Genomic DNA, 19451 nt, shown 5'->3' with positions numbered 1-19451 from the left:
GTTCTGTTAAAGAACCCGAGGCCGTCGAAAGAAGAAGTGCAAAAATTGCACAATAATTTCATTAACTATAACACTCTGATCACCCATTTCGCCGGTTCGGAAGGAGAAACTTTGAAGAAATGAGAGCACGAAGCCTTCCTGTTTTACTGGTATAACAAGTTTATCTTCTGTACCAAATCCAACAAATGCCTGGCCGAAAACATGTCAGTGGTCGAAGCCCTAGCTAGTGGTTATGTCTTGGCCCTTAGCCCGGTCGTCCTTGCTAACCTTGACGTATGCTTGGCCGAGGCTTATGTTGGAAAAATTGACCCGCACCAGAATGGCCCACTCTGGGTTTTCCAATTCTGGCCACAAGTTTATTTCCCAACATTAAGGCCAAAAATCCCAAGCTTCAATTATTCCAAAGCAATGGGTCTACAACTGGCCTTGCGCCTCTTTCCTACTCACTCAGCCGAATGAATCTTCAAGTATTTCTTCGGCCTAGAAAACCTTTCAAATGATGAATTCCTACCAAAAATACCCGTCGTCCATCACACTCTTAACCTCGACTTGGGATGAAGCAGAAGAGGCTGACCTACGATAGTCTTAGGGATCCTTCGCCCTTTTGGTTGCGACACTCGGTGGGCTAGCTGGGAAATTTATCATCCTAACTTCCTAGTCCGTCAATTGGGTTTTCAGAACTATCCACTACCACTCCTTATTTCCAGTTCTCTCTTGAGTTGAGAATGCTTCTTTGGCTCCTCAAAGAGGGAGTGTAACAATGCCGAGAAGGAGTTCCAAGAGCGATGCTTAAAATTTCAACTTCGACCGAACACCCTAGAAACTCATTGTACCAGCACCTTTGCCAATTGGTGGGATACTTATATGAAGGATTTCTTCGGTGATACGGCTGAGGAAACTTTGAAGAAACTCTTTGGCGATCGGCCTTAAAAGACTTTTGCCCCAAAATCCAAAGAATTGGCCCAAGGTACATATCTCTTCATTTCCTTGTCACCCTTTAGCTTTGTCTATGCAACTTTGTTCTGACTCATACTTAGTGTTTTCTAAGTGGTTGGTTAATGAAACGGGCCGATGTGGTCGCAATGGTTATGGTTAAGAAGAAAAAACACCCTCCTCCCAAGAAGGCCACGACTGTTGCACCTCCCTCGACCGGACCAACTTTAGCAGTAACCCCTACCGCTCCAACCAATCTGAGCAAACGGCCTCACCTAGAGGTCAAAACAACTGACGCCGTTGCCCAGCCCCAGAAGCGTATAAAAAAAAGCTAAAGAAGAGAGAGTAGGAGATACACATTATTTCAAGTCAAACCACATGAGCAACTACTCCTAGTGTCGCTTTCTCTTCTCCTGCCGTTTAGGCCTTGACGGGAATGTAGCAAAACACTTTAATAGATTAAGTGGCTGAAGTTCATTCCACCACCCAAGCCGTGGTCGAACCAGTCGTCACTCCATTAAAAGCATTCGGCGTGCTTTGAGCAATGCTCTGAAGATCTATAATTTGTTGCACCTCAGTTTCAGACTGGGCAGTGTGGGGATCAAAATGAGACATAGTGGAAGCATACCACGACAATTCACAATGTTCTACAAGAATGTTAGCATGCTTATCTCCCCTAATGACGGGAAGACTGTCTCCTCAAAGTGACGATCCGTAAAACGTGCGATAAAGAGCTCTCCTGTCAAGGGTTCTAAGTAACGAACAATTGATGGCAAATCATAACCGACATAGATTCTCGTTTTTCTCTGAGGACCCATTTTGGTACGTAGCGACGGCGTTACTGGCACATAAATGGCGCACCCAAACACCAGTAATGGGAGACATCAGGCTCATATCTAGTAGCCAACTGTAACGGTGAATGTGGTTGAGTAACGGTAGGCCTCAAGTGGACCAACAAAGTTGCATGCAATATTGCATAGCCCCAAGCAGATATCGGCAGTTTGGTTCTCATAACCAAAGTCTGAGCTATCAATTGAATGCGCTTTATGAAAGCTTCTGCCAGGCTGTTTTAGGTGTGAACATGGGGTATATGATGTTCCACTTCAATCCCTACTAACGTGCAATAATTGTCAAAAGTCTATGACGTAAACTTTCCAGCGTTATCCTGTCGAATCGACTTAATCGGATAATCAGGGTGGTGAACCCTTAGCTTAATGATTTGAGCTAGGAGTTTAACAAACATGGCGTTGCGTGTGGACAATAAGCAAACATGTGACCATCATGTCGATGCATCAACCAACACCATAAAGTATCTAAATGGTCAGCATGTTGGTTGGATAGGTCCACAAATGTCCCCTTGAATCCTCTTAAGAAACTTAGGGGGGTCGTGAATAATCTTTGTATATGAAGGTTGAGCATTCAACTTTCCTAAAGAACACGCTTTGAATGGTAGGAGTCCAACATATGGATTTAACTTATGCCTGTGTGAAGATTTGAGGATACGGCGCATCATGTCACGTCCAGGATGTCCCAAATGGTCAAGCCAAAGCAACAAAGTGTCCTAGAACCCAGGTATAGGGCCAGCTACACTATGGGCTTCTATGCTGTGAATGGTTGTGATGTATAACCCACTCGGTAGACATTCCAACTTTTCGTGAATACGTTTTTGGCCATATTTGTATGAAGTAATACAAAGAAATTCAGAACCATTATCTTCAATGATTTCAATATGATATTGATTATCTCGAATATCTCTAAAACGCAGCAACGTTCTTCCAAAACGTGGAGAATAGAGTGCCTTCTTAATTGTTAAAATTGTACCATTAGACAACATGATACGTGCATTTCCATATCCTTCAATCAGGTTAGATGAGCCTGAGAGAGTTGTCAAAGGAGCTTTCTTAGGTATTAAGTTAGTAAAATAGTTTCGTTCACGCAAGATAGTGTGCGTGGTTACACTATCTGCTAGACAACTAACTTTCCCACTAGACATACCTAGAAATAAATTGATTGAATTGGTCACATGCATAAATATAAGTCCATTCATTCAATTAAGCAATTCAAGAAAATAATATCCATTCAAATAACAATCCATAATTCAAAACAAACCAAAACCAAACAAATTATTCCAAATACTTAGAAAAATTGTTCAAAATTAAACCATAAACCTAGCAAAATAAGGGGTAAGGCCGGCCACTTCTAGTGGGTTCGGCCACTAGAGGTAAAAGCCCTAAAAACATGTCTAATTTATTCATCCATAGGCATTGATGCCTCTTGAAAATCCGGTAACTCCATTGATGTAGTTGCATCTTCCGGATGATCCATATGTGTAAAGCTAGACTCACGATGGGAACAATACTTGGCAATAGCCTCAAGGGAAGTTCGGCATACACGTGACCAATGATCCTTTGATCCACAATGATATCACATGTCCAGTATAGTAGAAGCAGGCTAAATGAGAGCTTTGCCCTTGTTCTTGAAGTTTGGGGCCTTAGGGGCGAGTGGTGGACGTTGTTGGGTCACATTTCTTCCCTTAGGTGCGGCACTCTATTGACCTTGGGCCCGTGGTTGGGCTTGCCGCCTATTTCCACTGCTACAACAATTCTTTCGTCGTTTATGGCTACTGGAATTGGTCGCCTGCACTTCAGGCACAGCGTTCAAGCCAATGGGTCGAGCTTGATGATTCTTCATCAAAAGCTGGTTCTACTTTTCAACGAAAAGTAAAACAAAGATCAAATCCAAAAACTTGGTGAATTTTTGTGCCTGTATTGTTGCTACAGGACAATATTGATGACATGAAAGGTCAAATAGGTATTCTCCAGGAGATCCGATTCAATAAGTTCCACTTTGCAGATCTTCAACAATGAATGGATTCTACAAACTTCAGAGTTGTATTCATTCACGAACTTAAAGTCCTAGAAGCGAAGATGCTGCCAGTCGTGTCTTGCTTCAGGCAATTATATGTCTTTCTGGTGATCGAAACGGTCAGTCAGAGCAAGCCAGAGGGTGCGTGGGTCTTCCTCAGCTAGATACTCAGTCTGCAGTGCATCATGGATGTGTCTTTGAATGAAGATCATTGCAGTAGCCTTTTGAGCTTCGTTAATAGGTTTGTCGGCGATAGGTGCCTCGATGGTGCCTTTAATACCCTTTGCAATTATATGGAGCTTCACATTTTGAACCCACTTCAGATAGTTCCTTCCAAAGACTTCTAGAGCGGAGAAATCAAGCTTGTTCAAGTTCGACATGTCCCTAAAATTGAGGAAAAAAAAATGATTAGTCATATGGTAAGCCATAGACATATATCGTAGAACATACAGGTTCTATAGACATGTATTGGTTTAATTTATGCATGAAAACTACAGGTTTCATGTGGTATGTTTTAAATGAAAACTTCGAGTTTCAAAGGCACTAAATTTGAAACTACAGGTTCAATTTAGTTGTATGAACAATTAGTTCATAATGAGAGGTTCCTGCAAGAAACATAGAAAGCAATATACTAATTTGAATATAGTGAATTTTAGGTTCTTCGAGAACTCAAGTGTGAGAGCTTCGTTACTACGAAAGTATGTGACGGTTTAAAGTATAAATATAAATTATTGAATCGTTAATGTCCAAAAGTGATCTTCAGGTCAATAATTTTGGATTTATTATCAGATTAATAGACCGCAGACACTTTTAATTAATTCAATAAATTGGGCCATACGGAGTCGATTATAGAAGCTAAATAATATTAAAATAATATTATTGGGTCGAAAATATAGCCCTAATAAATAATTGGGCTCGGGTTGGGTGCCTTGAGTAAAAGGCAAGGTCCAAAAGGACCTTGGGAGTGGGCTACAGGCCACAGTGGGTGGGAGAAAACCCTAGCCACAAATGGGTTTCAGTTTGGGCCAAGGGAGATGGCATGGGGCAAGGCCCAGCAAGGTTGTTGGCTTTTGGGTTTGGCGCGGCAAGCCCTAGCCGCATGGGTTGACTTCGGTTTGTTGCAAGCAGTGACACGGGGCCCCAGCAAGCTAGGCTTGCAAGCTGTGGACCAAGAAACTTGGGTAGCAGGCCCGTGGTTGTGGAGTAGCAAACCCAACAAGGGCTGCATAGGTAGTCCAAAAGCATCAAGGTGATGCCATCCCACCGTAATACCAAAAAAAAAAAAAAAACCCAATTTTTTTAGAACCTAGGGTGTAGGAAACCCATATTTGCTTCTAATTTATTTTATATAGTTTGACTCACAAATTCTACATAAACAATTTAATTGTGTGATGCATGAAACAAATATATATATATTGACAAATATATAAACATATACAATATATATATATATATATATCGAAAGGAAAATATAAACGTAGAGGGGTTCATGCATCATGGGGAATGTTTTCATGCTTCGTGGACGTTTCAAATATCTTCTTTTATTTTAAGCGTACTTGATTAGCAAAAAACGAGTAAGCCTTTGAATTTGGTGGATGATAGCCTCCTTCTACGATGCATCAGTTCCTCAGCTTCTGGCAAGAACATGTTGATAATGTGTTGTAGGCCTATTTGATTGAACGATCTAGGGTTTAGAAAGAGAGGGGGGCCGGCTATGGTTAGACAGAAGAGAGATTGATTTAATTGTGAGGTGTGTTTGATTCATCCCATTGTGCCTTTAGGATTTCAACATTTAATAGGTAATCTACTCCTAATAGGAATATAAGATACATTTCCATATCTACTAGGATTTACACAATCACATTCATATTCTAAATATAACTGTAACAGTTTTATCTATTGATTCCTTTTTTTAGGAAGTTTTTTTTTCTTATTTTGCTATTTTTATGGGGTTTAGATTATTCTTTGCTTTCTTTTTGAATTCGAAGAAAATGGTGCACGATTATCCGACTATTTATAACCTGCACATGAAAAGCATAGCTCAATTTTCAAACACTGAGTGAGTATTATACCTCTAGAAAAGATGCTTGACGTAAAAACCTATTGGTAAGGTTGATTAACATATGTGATAAAAGTTAACGTTATCCAAACATCTATTTTTACTTATCACACATCTTTTAATTTTTTAGTGTCAGATCGAATAAATTGAAGAAGATTAATGTTAAAAAAAAATAATAAAAAGGTGCAAATAGCAATCTCTACCTTCCCCCAATTCGGGTATGCAAAATTGTTTTTATTTTTTGGGATAGAAATGAGAATAATAAAAGGGTAATGTTAGGGAGACCAAATTTTTAAATTAAATTTGTACATAAAATTATGTGGTTGTAATTGATTGAATTATTAATTGAGTGTCAATTAACGTGTTTTTTTCTCTTATTGATGACACATCATTCGGTTTGCCAATTTGGTTTAAAAATTTGGTCTTCGTACCATTTTTTAAAAAACAAAAAGGCATAAAACAAAACACTCTAATATTAAATAATGTGTCATCAATAGAAAATAAACACGTCAATCAACACTTAGTAATAATTCAACTATCAATATAAAATTTAACTTTTAATTTTGATCTCGCTAACATTATCCTATTAAAAACTTCCAAAAAATTGTATAGTTTTTTATTTTATATATTTCTAACCAAAAGTTTGAACCGTTAAAAAAAACCCCACAACATCCGTTATTCCAAAGTTTCTTGAAAGAGTAATGCTAGAGAGACTAAGCTTAGAAACTCAATTTGTAAACTAAATGATGTGACATTAATAAGAATAAGTACATTTATCAATATTTAAGTAATAAACCAACAATCAACTTCTATATCTTTTAATTTTTAAAATTTTATCTCTAAATTTAATCTTCCTAATATTACCCTTCTTAAAAAATTGTACCGACGTCCACCAACTCCTCCATACTTCTTAGTATTGGGCTGTGACGTACAAATGACGCAACAAATGGTCACAAAACATTTTTGCACCAAAAGAAAAGGTCACAAACATGTCAATCGTGGGACCCATCATTAAGAGGATATGTGGCTCTTGTATATATTAAGTTACTTATACCAAAGGGTGGGAGGCTCACCTACCACAAAGATGGTGATGTGTCAAGCTTCTGAGCTGGGCTTTGTTTCTCCTTTATTTATATGCTTCATTTGCGTTTCTGATTCCCCAAAGCCGAAACCCACTTTTCCAATACACTCACACTGTCTCTGTCCCTCCCCTCCCCGGAAAACACACTCAGAAGGAAAAATGGGCAGCCTTGAAGTGGAGAGAACGACTACAGGATGGGCAGCAAGAGACTCATCTGGAATTCTCTCACCCTACACCTACAATCTCAGGTAAACCAAAATCTTTTATCTCAAATATTTTGATCGTGTTCTAAATTTATTCACCAAATGATTTATCTAAATACATGTATCAGCTTCAGAAATATTGTTACCTCATTTGGTAAATGAATTTGGCTTGGTGTAACAGTCCTATACTTTATATGTGATGATTCTTTTGTCTACTGATTTTTCAATCCAACATTTAAAAATTAAAAATTGCAGGAACACAGGGCCAGAAGATGTTTACGTCAAGGTTCTCTGCTGTGGAGTTTGCCACTCGGATCTTCACCAGGTCAAAAATGATCTTGGCATGTCAAACTATCCCATGGTTCCCGGGTATATATAATAAATAAATAAGATTTCCATATCTTACCCGCCAATTATTTTCTTAATTTCATTTTCTTATATCTTTGTAATTAATATTTTACAAAATCTGCACTATTAACCAGGCATGAGGTGGTTGGTGAGGTGGTGGAGGTGGGATCAGATGTGACCAAGTTCAGAGCAGGAGATGTGGTTGGAGTTGGCCTCCTTGTTGGATGCTGCAGAAACTGCAACCCGTGCAAAACGGACAACGAGCAGTACTGCAACAAGAAAATCTGGTCTTACAATGATACTTACACCGACGGCCAAACCACCCAAGGCGGCTTTGCTGGTGCCCTCGTCGCTGATCAAAAGTAATCACCAAACCCTAAATAACTTTTCTCGCAATAAATTCACGAACACATAACTCTTAATAATTGTAAGTTTCGCATCATTTACAAACGTTTTTTTATTCAATAACTGTGATTCATGAGATTTTAACTCGGAACCTCATCCGACAAAATAAAGACTAGATATTGCCATACAACCATATGGTCATTTGTGGTTTTAGATTACCTAGTAAATCAATATGTTTTTACTGATTTTTATTTGTTTGGTTAAGATTTGTGGTGAAGATACCGGAGGGCATGGTACCCGAACAGGCAGCGCCGCTGCTGTGCGCCGGGGTGACGGTGTACAGCCCGCTGAAGCACTTTGGCCTGAATGTGAGTGGGTTAAGAGGAGGAATATTGGGGCTTGGAGGTGTGGGACACATGGGGGTGAAGATAGCAAAGGCCATGGGGCACCATGTGACTGTGATAAGCTCATCAGATAGGAAAAGAGAGGAGGCTTTGGACCATATTGGGGCTGATGAGTTCTTGGTTAGCTCTGATGGCACCAAAATGCAAGAAGCTGCTGACTCATTCGACTACATCATTGACACAGTTCCTGTGGCCCACCCACTTGAGCCTTACCTCTCTTTGTTGAAGCTTGATGGGAAATTGATCTTGATGGGTGTAATTAACACCCCACTACAATTTGTCTCCCCAATGGTCATGCTTGGTAAGCCCACTCCACTCACTTCCATCACTATCTAATCTCCTTAAATCTGTATGTTGATTTTCCTCTCAATTATTCAATTTAATGGCTCGAAAGAATAACGAAGCACAAAAAGCACTCCCCTTTGAAATTTGCGGCTGAAATAATCTTTTACTGTGTTAGTGGATTGGTTAGAAGAAGTTTGTATTATTGTTTTCGATCATGTTGGTTACTTCATTTTGTAGGGAGAAAGACAATCACAGGGAGCTTCGTGGGGAGCATGAAGGAAACTGAGGAGATGCTTGAGTTTTGCAAAGAGAAGGGATTAACATCAATGATTGAAGTGGTTAAGATGGATTACATCAACACAGCCTTTGAGAGGTTGGAGAAAAACGATGTTAGGTACAGGTTCGTTGTGGATGTGGCCGGCAGCAACCTAATTGAATAAAGAGAAAAGAAAAAAAAACACAGAATCCTGACTTTTCTACAAAGGGTTATCTGCTTTTTTGTTTATTGACAAATAATAACGAAGAAAGAGAGAGAGAGAGAGAGAGAGATGAAATGGTGTTTTGTTTTAATATAATTGGATGTTTGTGTTGTTTTTCAATTAACTTCGAATCAAGATACTCTGGTGAATTAATTGAGGTGATGGGCTTATCTTGTTTGGTGGGAATGGTTACTGTGAAATATACCAAACCTAGGTGAGAGAGAGATATACCAAACACATGGCTGGTCACGGTCAGATATTTTGTTTTAGCTAATCATGGTTTCACTATTATGGTTGGACTCGCGGGGATTTGTATTATTGTATGGCACGGCTGATTGAACTCGCCTAATTGAAAAATTCTTCACATATCCACTCATAAGTGATTGTGTTTAACACAACTCTCCTCAACAATTGGACAACCCTACAAAGTATCATATGGCAGATGTATAGCGTATTCATGGTCGAATTCAGTCTCGCAATGAGTTTTTATATCAATCACTCATGTCCTGTGCACTTAAACTCCTAGTAAAAGCAAAAAAAACTCAAGATGACACATATGTCTCAATGATAATGGAATGGTCGACACCACTATAACTTAGTGCTGGCTCTAAAAATCACATAGCCTTTTTTAGCCTAACTTAGTGCTGGCTCTAAAAATCACATAGCCTTTTTTAGCCTATGCAGGCCGAAGTAACTAAGAAACTGACTACGTTTTTCGATGATTGATTGCTGATTCGAGCATGTCAACTCGCTATCAAACTTGGTTGGGCGAAAATCTTAAACGTGATGGATATGGTGAAATGCGCTTCTAACTCTTGAATTGATCGATTTCAACCGAGGAAGGAACACTGTCAACCTTAGGTTTTATAACTTGAAGATAAGGTTATGCAAATCACTATACTGGGACCATGATTTTCTAGGGCCAGAGTAAGTGGATCGGAATACAGTTACATCAAAAGTCTAGTCATGGACTCAATAGCTTCGAGCGAAGCTGGATTAACAGAGAAATGGTGCCACCATCATTCTGCACAGAAGCAGTGGGCGAAGTCCGAGTGACTTCGTTGAGAATAACCATGCTTATTCCGCAAGACACGAGGATCTACTCCAGTATGGAATCAGCCAGATCCCCCATATGTCTTGGAGTTCTTACAATCTAGGAATTGGCATGTGCCGCGAGTAATCACACTCCTAAAAATGATGCAATATCTACTTCTAGATATCATCTAAGAATTTCCCGCCTTAAAATAAGAATTTTATCCTAAATGGTCTCTCTCCCGACTGCTATAAATACACCCTTCTAGGGTTTTTATCCTAAAAAGTCATTAGATTAGTCGGTCCTCCACGTTTCGGAAGCTCAAGGGGGAGAGAGAATCGCATCTCTTCTACATCCGAGAGAATGTATTTTGCACCGGCGGTAAATCCCAGATTTTTTGGCCTGCTACAATAGGATTAAGAAAAGTAAGTTTTATTGTACAAGTGGATTATGAATCTTAAAAGCAGAAACATAATAGAAATGAAGTGTGTTTTCCTATCCCAAATAGATTAAGAGACTTAATTAGAATATAAGAATGTAAACCGCACCCTATACATATAAATAGGGTGCAGCAAGGGGCGAAAACATGAAAGAACAGCGAAACAACCGAGTGAAAGAGAGGAAGTAGTTCTACCGAGTGAAAGAGAAGTAGTTCTACGGTTTACTAAAACATCGTTTATTTCATTATTAATCCAAAGAGGACGTACGCAAAAATTTTGCTGAACCAGTTTAAATCTTGTGTGTTTCTAGTTATTCTCTATTTTACTACGTTTAGTCGGATATGTTGGAAAAAACAAAGATCTAGATGGGAAATTGCCAAGCATAGTCAATTGTTTTTATCCCCACGCTCATGCTTAGCGAGTCTGATCTTCCACTTTGTACACCGCTCTTAATTATGGCCCTTATTGAAAGATGTGCAAAAATTGTTTCTCTTTTTAATCCCTTTCTCAGCAGGGTTGCTTATTTTTAAAGAGTAGAATTATCTTACGAACTTAGATTTTAGGTTTCAAGTCGAAAAAGTTGGTCTTACAGAATCGGAAATGGTAAACTTAGAACCTTAGAGAGAAACCTGTTGATATTTCATTCCCCAACCTCTTAAGGTTTCTAAGACTAGTAACTGATATAGTGTTATACTTTCTATGCTGTGCAATTACGAGTAGGGAGGGAGGAAGACAAGCACAGGGAGCTTTGAGGGGAGCATGAAGGAGACAGAGGAGGTGCTTGAATTCTGCAAAGAGAAAGGATTGACAACGACGATCCAAGTGGATAAGACGGATTACATCAACACAGCCTTCGAAAGGGTGGAGAAAACCAACGTTAGGTACAGGTTCATCGTCGATGCAGCCAGTAGCAATCTTGATCAATAAAATGAAAATCACAAAATTCCATCTTATTGAGGAATATGCAGTATAATGTACATACAGAGCAAAAACAATAAAGGAACAGAGCTTAAATTGTGTTTTCCAATGAAAAGCAATAACATACTCAATGTTAGCAGAGAGCTAAATCTTTAACAAATGTTGAAAATATTTATCGAGCCTGCCACAACCTGGTTTCAACTCTCTCTAGTTGCTAATCCATCAACAACAACAACAACAACAACAACAAAGCCTTTTCCCACTAAGTGGGGTCGGCTATATGAATCCTAGAACGCCATTGCGCTCGGTTTTGTGTCATGTCCTCCGTTAGATCCAAGTACTCTACGTCTTTTCTTAGAGTCTCTTCCAAAGTTGTCCTAGGTCTTCCTCTACCCCTTTGGCCCTGAACCTCTGTCCCGTAGTCACATCTTCGAACCGGAGCGTCAGTCGGCCTTCTTTGCACATGTTCAAAATCACCGGAGCCGATTTTCTCTCATATTTCCTACAATTTCGGTTACTCCTACTTTACCTCGGATATCCTCATTCCCAATCTTATCCTTTCTCGTGTGCCCACACATCCCACGAAGCATCCTCATCTCCGCTACACCCATTTTGTGTACGTGTTGATGTTTCACCACCCAACATTCTGTGCCATACAACATCGCTAGCCTTATTGCCGTCCTATAAAATTTTCCCTTGAGCTTCAGTGGCCTACGACGGTCACACAACACGCCGGATGCACTCTTTCCATCCAGCTCGTATTCTATGGTTGAAATCTCCATCTAATTCTCCGTTCTCTTGCAAGATAGATCCTAGGTAGCGAAAACGATCGCTTTTTGTGAGCTTCGCTAGATTGCTCCGGTCATTAGTGTGGATAAGTATATAAATGGATAGAGATAGGAAAGCAAACACAAGATGTACGTGGTTCACCCAGATTGGCTACGTCCACGGAATAGAAGAGTTCTCATTAATTGTGAAGGGTTTACACAAGTACATAGGTTCAAGCTCTCATTTAGTGAGTACAAGTGAATGATTTAGTACAAATGCCATTAGGAAATATTGTGGGAGAATGATCTCGTAATCACGAAACTTCTAAGTATCAGAGTGTGGTGTCGTCTTGACTTGCCTTATCTGTCTCATAGGTAGATGTGGCATCTTCTCTGGAAGTACTCTTCCTCCATCCAGGGGTGGTATCTTTAACTGGTGGAGATGCACAAGGTAATGTATCAATTTCACTTGAAGCTTACTTGTAGTTTCAGGCTTGGTCAAGCGCGATACAAACCAGGTAGTAGGAGTCCCCCAAGTCGCCGAGCTAGGGGGTCTGCTGAAAGAGGTGACAAACAAGGTAAGCAATCAGAGCTCCGACTGATTGTTCACCTTCTCCCCATCTTGCAGCAGCATGAAGGATAAAGAGAAGAAAAATGAGAAGAGATGATATGAGATACTTTTGTTTTTGAAGAAGTAACTTTCCACAGGCTTATTCTTGAACTGAGCTGGAGGGTTTTCTGGTTTCCTCCAGAGTATAAGGCCGACTGAAGAATTTGAGGGTCAAAACAAGTCCATCAAATCTAGAGTACGTTCCACCCTGCTGATATGGGATACTTTTGCTTTTGACAGAGTAATGAATGTATCGGCACGTGTGCTGTTACGCTTGTCTCCACATGCTTCCTTGTATCCTTCGCACTTGCCCTATCTGTTCCTCAAGCAGATGCGGAATCTTCCCTGGAAACATAAGATGTTGAAGATGAGTACTCGAGAGCAATGCCAGGTAAGTAATCAGGTAAGGGGTTCCAGGCAGTCAGTTCCTGGCTGGAAGCTTGATTCCAAGTGCTGACTGATTGCTCTCTTTCTCCTTGTCTTGCAGGTAAAAACAAGGCCAAAAGAAAAGACAGGGAAAAAGCATGATATGGGATACTCTTGCTTTTAACCCTGATGATATGAGATATTCTTGCTCTAGTATAGCTTGTTTGCAGAGGTATTATCGGGGGGAAAGAAAGCTGAATATTTCGAAAGGCTTCGTTGGGAGTGCCCTCTCAGATATGATGAAGGGTTGAGCATTTTTGCAGGTCTGCCTGTCCGTTGGGGATGGAGGTCGACATATATAGGAGTCTCCCTAACAACAAGTAGTAATGCTATTCCTTTACCCTGCTTGGTCATAGCACGGTAGTGGGAGCTGCCAGTTTCACATGTTTTAACTCTGTCAGAGCACTTTGAAAAAGTGGTCTGTGGTATCTGGCTCTCGAGATTCGGAGAACGATGCCTCTTCGATTTTTGAGAAAGCAATCATGCTGGGGGTATGACTCTCGAGATTCGGAGAGCAGTGTCTCTTCGATTTTTGAGGAAGTAATCATGTTGGGAGTCTGGCTCTCGAGATTCGGAGGGCGGTGCCTCTTCGATTTTGGAGCAAGCAATCTTGTTGGGAGTGTTGTCTCGAATGTGAGTAAAGGTTGGGCATGTTTGCTAGTCTACCTTGCCACGAAGCACAAAGGTTGACACACAGGGACTTTCCAATTATCCAGCAATGGTACTGTTCCTTTACCCTCTCTTCGATTTTGAGAAAGTAGTCATGTTGGGAGTCTGGCTCTCGAGATTCGGAGGACGGTGCCTCTTCGATTTTGAAGCAAGCAATCTTATTGGGAGTGTTTTCTCGAATGTGAGTAAAGGTTGGGCATGTTTGCTAGTCTACCTTGCCACGAAGCACAGAGGTTGACACACAGGGACTTTCCAATTATCCAGCAGTGGTACTGTTCCTTTACAGTTGTGGGTAATAATATGGTAGCTAGACCTTCAAAATTTATGTGTCTAAACTTTTGTTAGTGCTGTTTCTTTGCTATTCTTTTACCTTTCTTGGTCAGAGCGATGTAGTGGGAGCTGCAAGCTTCACGTGCTCAACTTTGGCAGAGAACTTTGGCAAAGTTATTTGTGGTACCCATGAGCTATTGTTGCGTGTGGGAAGTGGGTGATTGAACAGTAAGATTCATGTGCTTTCTACTTCACCAGAAGTCTTCGACAGAATGCCCATAATTTCTGCAAAGCTGAGTGTGCGTGTGACAGGTGCTGACAAGGCTAGAAAAGTAGGTGCCTCTTCGATTTCTGAGATCGGCCTCGTGGTCTCTGAGCAGCCCATCTTTTGAGAAAGCGAGCGCCTCTTCGATTGATTCGGAGAACGATGCCTCATCGATTTTTGAGAAAGCAATCATGCTGGGGGTCTGGCTCTCGAGATTCGGGGAGCAGTGTCTCTTCGATTTTTGAGAAAGTAATCATGTTGGGAGTCTGGCTCTCGAGATTCGGAGGGCGGTGCCTCTTCGATTTTGGAGCAAGCAATCTTGTTGGGAGTGTTTTCTCGAATGTGAGTAAAGGTTTGGCATGTTTGCTAGTCTACCTTGCCACGAAGCACAGAGGTTGACACACAGGGACTTTCCAATTATCCAGCAATGGTACTGTTCCTTTACCCTCTCTTCGATTTTTAAGAAAGTAGTCATGTTGGGAGTCTGGCTCTCGAGATTCGGAGGACGGTGCCTCTTCGATTTTGGAGCAAGCAATCTTATTGGGAGTGTTTTCTCGAATGTGAGTAAAGGTTGGGCATGTTTGCTAGTCTACCTTGCCACGAAGCACAGAGGTTGACACACAGGGACTTTCCAATTATCCAGCAGTGGTACTGTTCCTTTACCCTTGTGGGTAATAATATGGTAGCTAGACCTTCAAAATTTATGGGTCTAAACTTTGTTAGTGCTGTTTCTTTGCTATTCTTTTACCCTTCTTGGTCAGAGCGATGTAGTGGGAGCTGCAAGCTTCACGTGCTCAACTTTGGCAGAGAACTTTGGCAAAGTTATCTGTGGTACCCATGAGCTATTGTTGCGTGTGAGAAGTGGGTGATTGAACAGTAAGATTCATGTGTTTTCTACTTCCCCAGAAGTCTTTGACAGAATGCCCATAATTTCCGCAAAACTGAGTGTGCGTGTGACAGGTGCTGACAAGGCTGGAAAAGGCTGGAAAAGTAGGTGCCTCTTCGATTTCTGAGATCGGCCCTCGTGGTCTCTGGGGAGCCCAGCTTTTGAGAAAGCGAGCGCCTCTTCGATTTTTGAGATCGGCCTTCGTGGTCTTTGAGCAGCCCAACTTTTGAGAAAGCAAACGCCTCTTCGATTTCTGAGATCAACCCTCGTGATCTCTAAGCAGCCCAGCTTTTGAGAAAGCAAACGCCTCTTCGATTTCTGAGCAGGCGCCTCTTCGATTTCTGAAGCTTCGTCGAGTGCAAATTTTTATAGGGGCTGGCATTAAGTTCCAAAGCACACTTGAATCTCCACCAGTAGAAGCTTCATTCTTGCACTTCTAAGATCTTGATTTGTCCGACCTCTTCTCTCTTCAACACCTTTGAAAATGTCTGGCCCCTCCGACCGTCGTTTTGACTTGAACCTTGTTGAAGAGGCAGCCCCGCCTTCTCCAGACAACATATGGCGCCCATCCTTCGTCTCCCCTACTGGTCCTCTTACCGTTGGGGATTCCGTGATGAAGAATGATATGACCGCTGCGGTGGTGGCCAGGAACCTTCTCACTCCCAAAGATAACAGACTACTTTCCAAACGGTCTGATGAGTTAGCTGTTAAGGATTCGCTGGCTCTCAGTGTTCAGTGTGCAGGTTCTGTGTCTAATATGGCCCAACGCCTATTTGCTCGAACCCGCCAAGTTGAATCATTGGCGGCTGAAGTGATGAGTCTCAAACAGGAGATTAGAGGGCTCAAGCATGAGAATAAACAGTTGCACCGGCTCGCACATGACTATGCTACAAACATGAAGAGGAAGCTTGACCAGATGAAGGAAACTGATGGTCAGGTTTTACTTGATCATCAGAGATTTGTGGGTTTGTTCCAAAGGCATTTATTGCCTTCGTCTTCTGGGGCTGTACCGCGTAATGAAGCTCCAAATGATCAACCTCTGATGCCTCCTCCTTCTAGGGTTCTGTCCAGTACTGAGGCTCCAAATGATCCCCCTCCGGTGCCTTCTCTTTCTGGGGCTCTACCGACTGCTGAGACTTCTCCTAAGCAACCTTTGTGAAGGCTCCCTCTTGTGTGCTTATTTTGACTCATGTATATGTACATATTTGTAGCTTATCGGGGATATCAATAAATAAGCTTTCCTTCATTTCAACGTATTGTGTTAAATACACCAAAGCCTTCTTCGCTAAGTTCTTTGAATTTTCTTTTGTTAAAGCTTGTATGTTGAAGCTTTCTGAGTGGAGCATGTAGGTTGGGGTAGTGTTCCCTTAATTTCCCGAGTGAGGAAAACTTCTCGGTTGGAGACTTGGAAAATCCAAGTCACTGAGTGGGATCGGCTATATAAATCTTAGAACGCCATTGTGCTCGATCCTGTGTCATGTCCTTCGTTAGATCTAAGTACTCTAAGTCTTTTCTTAGAGTCTCTTCCAAAGTTTTCCTAGGTCTTCCTCTACCCCTTCGGCCCTGAACCTCTGTCCCATAGTCGCATCTTCTAATCGGAACGTCAGTAGGCCTTCTTTGCACATGTCCAAACCACCGTAACCGATTTTCTCTCATCTTTCCTTCAATTTCGGCTACTCCTACTTTACCCCGGATATCCTCATTCCTAATCTTATCATTTCTCGTGTGCCCACACATCCAACGAAGCATCCTCATCTCCGCTACACTCATTTTGTGTACGTGTTGATGTTTCACCGCCCAACATTCTGTGCCATACAGCATCGCCGGCCTTATTGCCGTCCTATAAAATTTTCCCTTGAGCTTCAGTGGCATACGGCGGTCACACAACACGCCGGATGCACTCTTCCACTTCATCCATCCAGCTTGTATTCTATGGTTGAGATCTCCATCTAATTCTCCGTTCTTTTGCAAGATAGATCCTAGGTAACGAAAACGGTCGCTCTTTGGTATTTCTTGATCTCCGATCCTCACCCCTAACTCGTTTTGGCCTCCATTTGCACTGAACTTGCACTTCATATATTCTGTCTTTGATCGGCTTAGGCGAAGACCTTTAGATTCCAACACTTCTCTCCAAAGGTTAAGCTTTGCATTTACCCCTTCCTGAGTTTCATCTATCAACACTATATCGTCTGCGAAAAGCATACACCAAGGAATATCATCTTGAATATGTCGTGTTAACTCATCCATTACCAACGCAAAAAGGTAAGGACTTAAGGATGAGCCTTGATGTAATCCTACAGTTATGGGAAAGCTTTCGGTTTGTCCTTCATGAGTTCTTACGGCAGTCTTTGCTCCTTCATACATATCCTTTATAGCTTGGATATATGCTACTCGTACTCCTTTCTTCTCTAAAATCCTCCAAAGAATGTCTCTTGGGACCCTATCATACGCTTTTTCCAAATCTATAAAGACCATGTGTAAATCCTTTTTCCCATCTCTATATCTTTCCATCAATCTTCGTAAGAGATAGATTGCCTCCATGGTTGAGCGCCCTGGCATGAACCCGAATTGGTTGTCCGAAACCCGTGTCTCTTGCCTCAATCTATGCTCAATGACTCTCTCCCAGAGCTTCATTGTATGACTCATTAGCTTAATACCCCTATAGTTCATGCAATTTTGTACGTCGCCCTTATTCTTGTAGATAGGCACCAAAGTGCTCATTCGCCACTCATTTGGCATCTTCTTCGTTTTCAAAATCCTATTGAAAAGGTCAGTGAGCCATGTTATACCTGTCTCTCCCAAAAGTTTCCACACTTCGATTGGTATATCGTCTGGGCCTATTGCTTTTTTATGCTTCATCTTCTTCAAAGCTACAACCACTTCTTCCTTCCGGATTCGACGATAAAAAGAGTAGTTTCTACACTCTTCTGAGTTACTCAACTCCCCTAAAGAAGCACTCATTTCATGTCCTTCATTGAAAAGATTATGAAAATAACCTCTCCATCTGTCTTTAACCGCGTTCTCTGTAGCAAGAACATTTCCATCCTCATCCTTGATGCACCTCACTTGGTTTAGGTCCCTTGTCTTCTTTTCCCTTGCTCTAGATAGTTTATAGATATCCAACTCTCCTTCTTTGGTATCTAGTCGTTTATACATATCGTCGTAAGCCGCTAACTTAGCTTCTCTGACAGCTTTCTTCGCCTCTTGCTTCGCTTTTCTATACCTTTCACCATTTTCATCAGTCCTCTCCTTGTATAAGGCTTTACAACATTCCTTCTTAGCCTTCACCTTTGTTTGTACCTCCTCATTCCACCACCAAGATTCCTTTTGGTGTGGGGCAAAGCCCTTGGACTCTCCTAATACCTCTTTTGCTACTTTTCGGATACAACTAGCCATGGAATCCCACATTTGGCTAGCTTCCCCCTCTCTATCCCATACACATTGGGTGATTACCTTCTCTTTGAAAATGGCTTGTTTTTCTTCTTTTAGATTCCACCATCTAGTCCTTGGGCACTTCCAAGTCTTGTTCTTTTGTCTTACTCTTTTGATATGTACATCCATCACCAACAAGCGATGTTGATTAGCCACGCTCTCTCCTGGTATAACTTTGCAATCCTTACAAGTTATACGATCCCCTTTCCTCATTAGAAGAAAATCTATTTGTGTTTTTGACGACCCACTCTTGTAGGTGATCACATGTTCTTCTCTCTTCTTAAAGAAGGTGTTGGCTAAGAAGAGATCATATGCCATTGCAAAATCCAAGATAGCTTCCCCATCCTCGTTTCTCTCCCCAAAACCATGGCCACCATGAAAACCTCCATAGTTGCCTGTCTCCCTGCCCACGTGTCCATTTAAATCTCCTCCTATAAATAACTTCTCCGTCTGAGCAATTCCTTGCACCAAGTCTCCAAGATCTTCCCAAAATTTCTCCTTCGAACTCGTATCCAACCCTACTTGAGGTGCGTACGCACTAATCACATTGATAAGTTCTTGTCCTATTACAATCTTGATTGCCATGATTCTATCTCCTACCCTCTTGACATCTACAACATCTTGTACCAAGGTCTTGTCCACGATGATGCCAACACCGTTTCTCGTTCTATTTGTGCCCGAATACCAAAGTTTAAACCCTGAGTTTTCTAGATCCTTTGCCTTACTACCAACC

At 41.3% G+C, this 19451-nt stretch overlaps 1 protein-coding gene across 1 annotated transcript; it reads left to right on the top strand.

Annotated features, from left to right (window-relative positions):
* The first annotated feature begins 6955 nt into the window (after positions 1–6955).
* On the top strand, positions 6956–9164 carry LOC126623362 (cinnamyl alcohol dehydrogenase 1-like). The gene is made up of 5 exons (XM_050292233.1): positions 6956–7186; positions 7397–7510; positions 7624–7851; positions 8100–8539; positions 8761–9164. Exons 1-5 carry the CDS (start codon positions 7098–7100, stop codon positions 8961–8963), a joined length of 1074 nt encoding a protein of 357 aa, XP_050148190.1. The 5' UTR covers positions 6956–7097; the 3' UTR covers positions 8964–9164.
* The last annotated feature ends 10287 nt before the right edge of the window (positions 9165–19451 follow it).

Source organism: Malus sylvestris, chromosome 5 (assembly GCF_916048215.2).
Source record: "Malus sylvestris chromosome 5, drMalSylv7.2, whole genome shotgun sequence".
NCBI classification, from domain to species: Eukaryota; Viridiplantae; Streptophyta; class Magnoliopsida; order Rosales; family Rosaceae; genus Malus; species Malus sylvestris.
This window is presented reverse-complemented; position numbering and strand designations above follow the sequence as displayed.

Coding starts and splice junctions, on each gene's coding strand:
- LOC126623362 (XM_050292233.1), top strand. CDS start 7,098: ATGGGCAGCCTTGAAGTGGAGAGAACGACTACAGGATGGGCAGCAAGA. Junction 7,511..7,623: donor AACTATCCCATGGTTCCCGG/GTATATATAATA, acceptor ACTATTAACCAG/GCATGAGGTGGTTGGTGAGG. Junction 7,852..8,099: donor GCCCTCGTCGCTGATCAAAA/GTAATCACCAAA, acceptor TGTTTGGTTAAG/ATTTGTGGTGAAGATACCGG.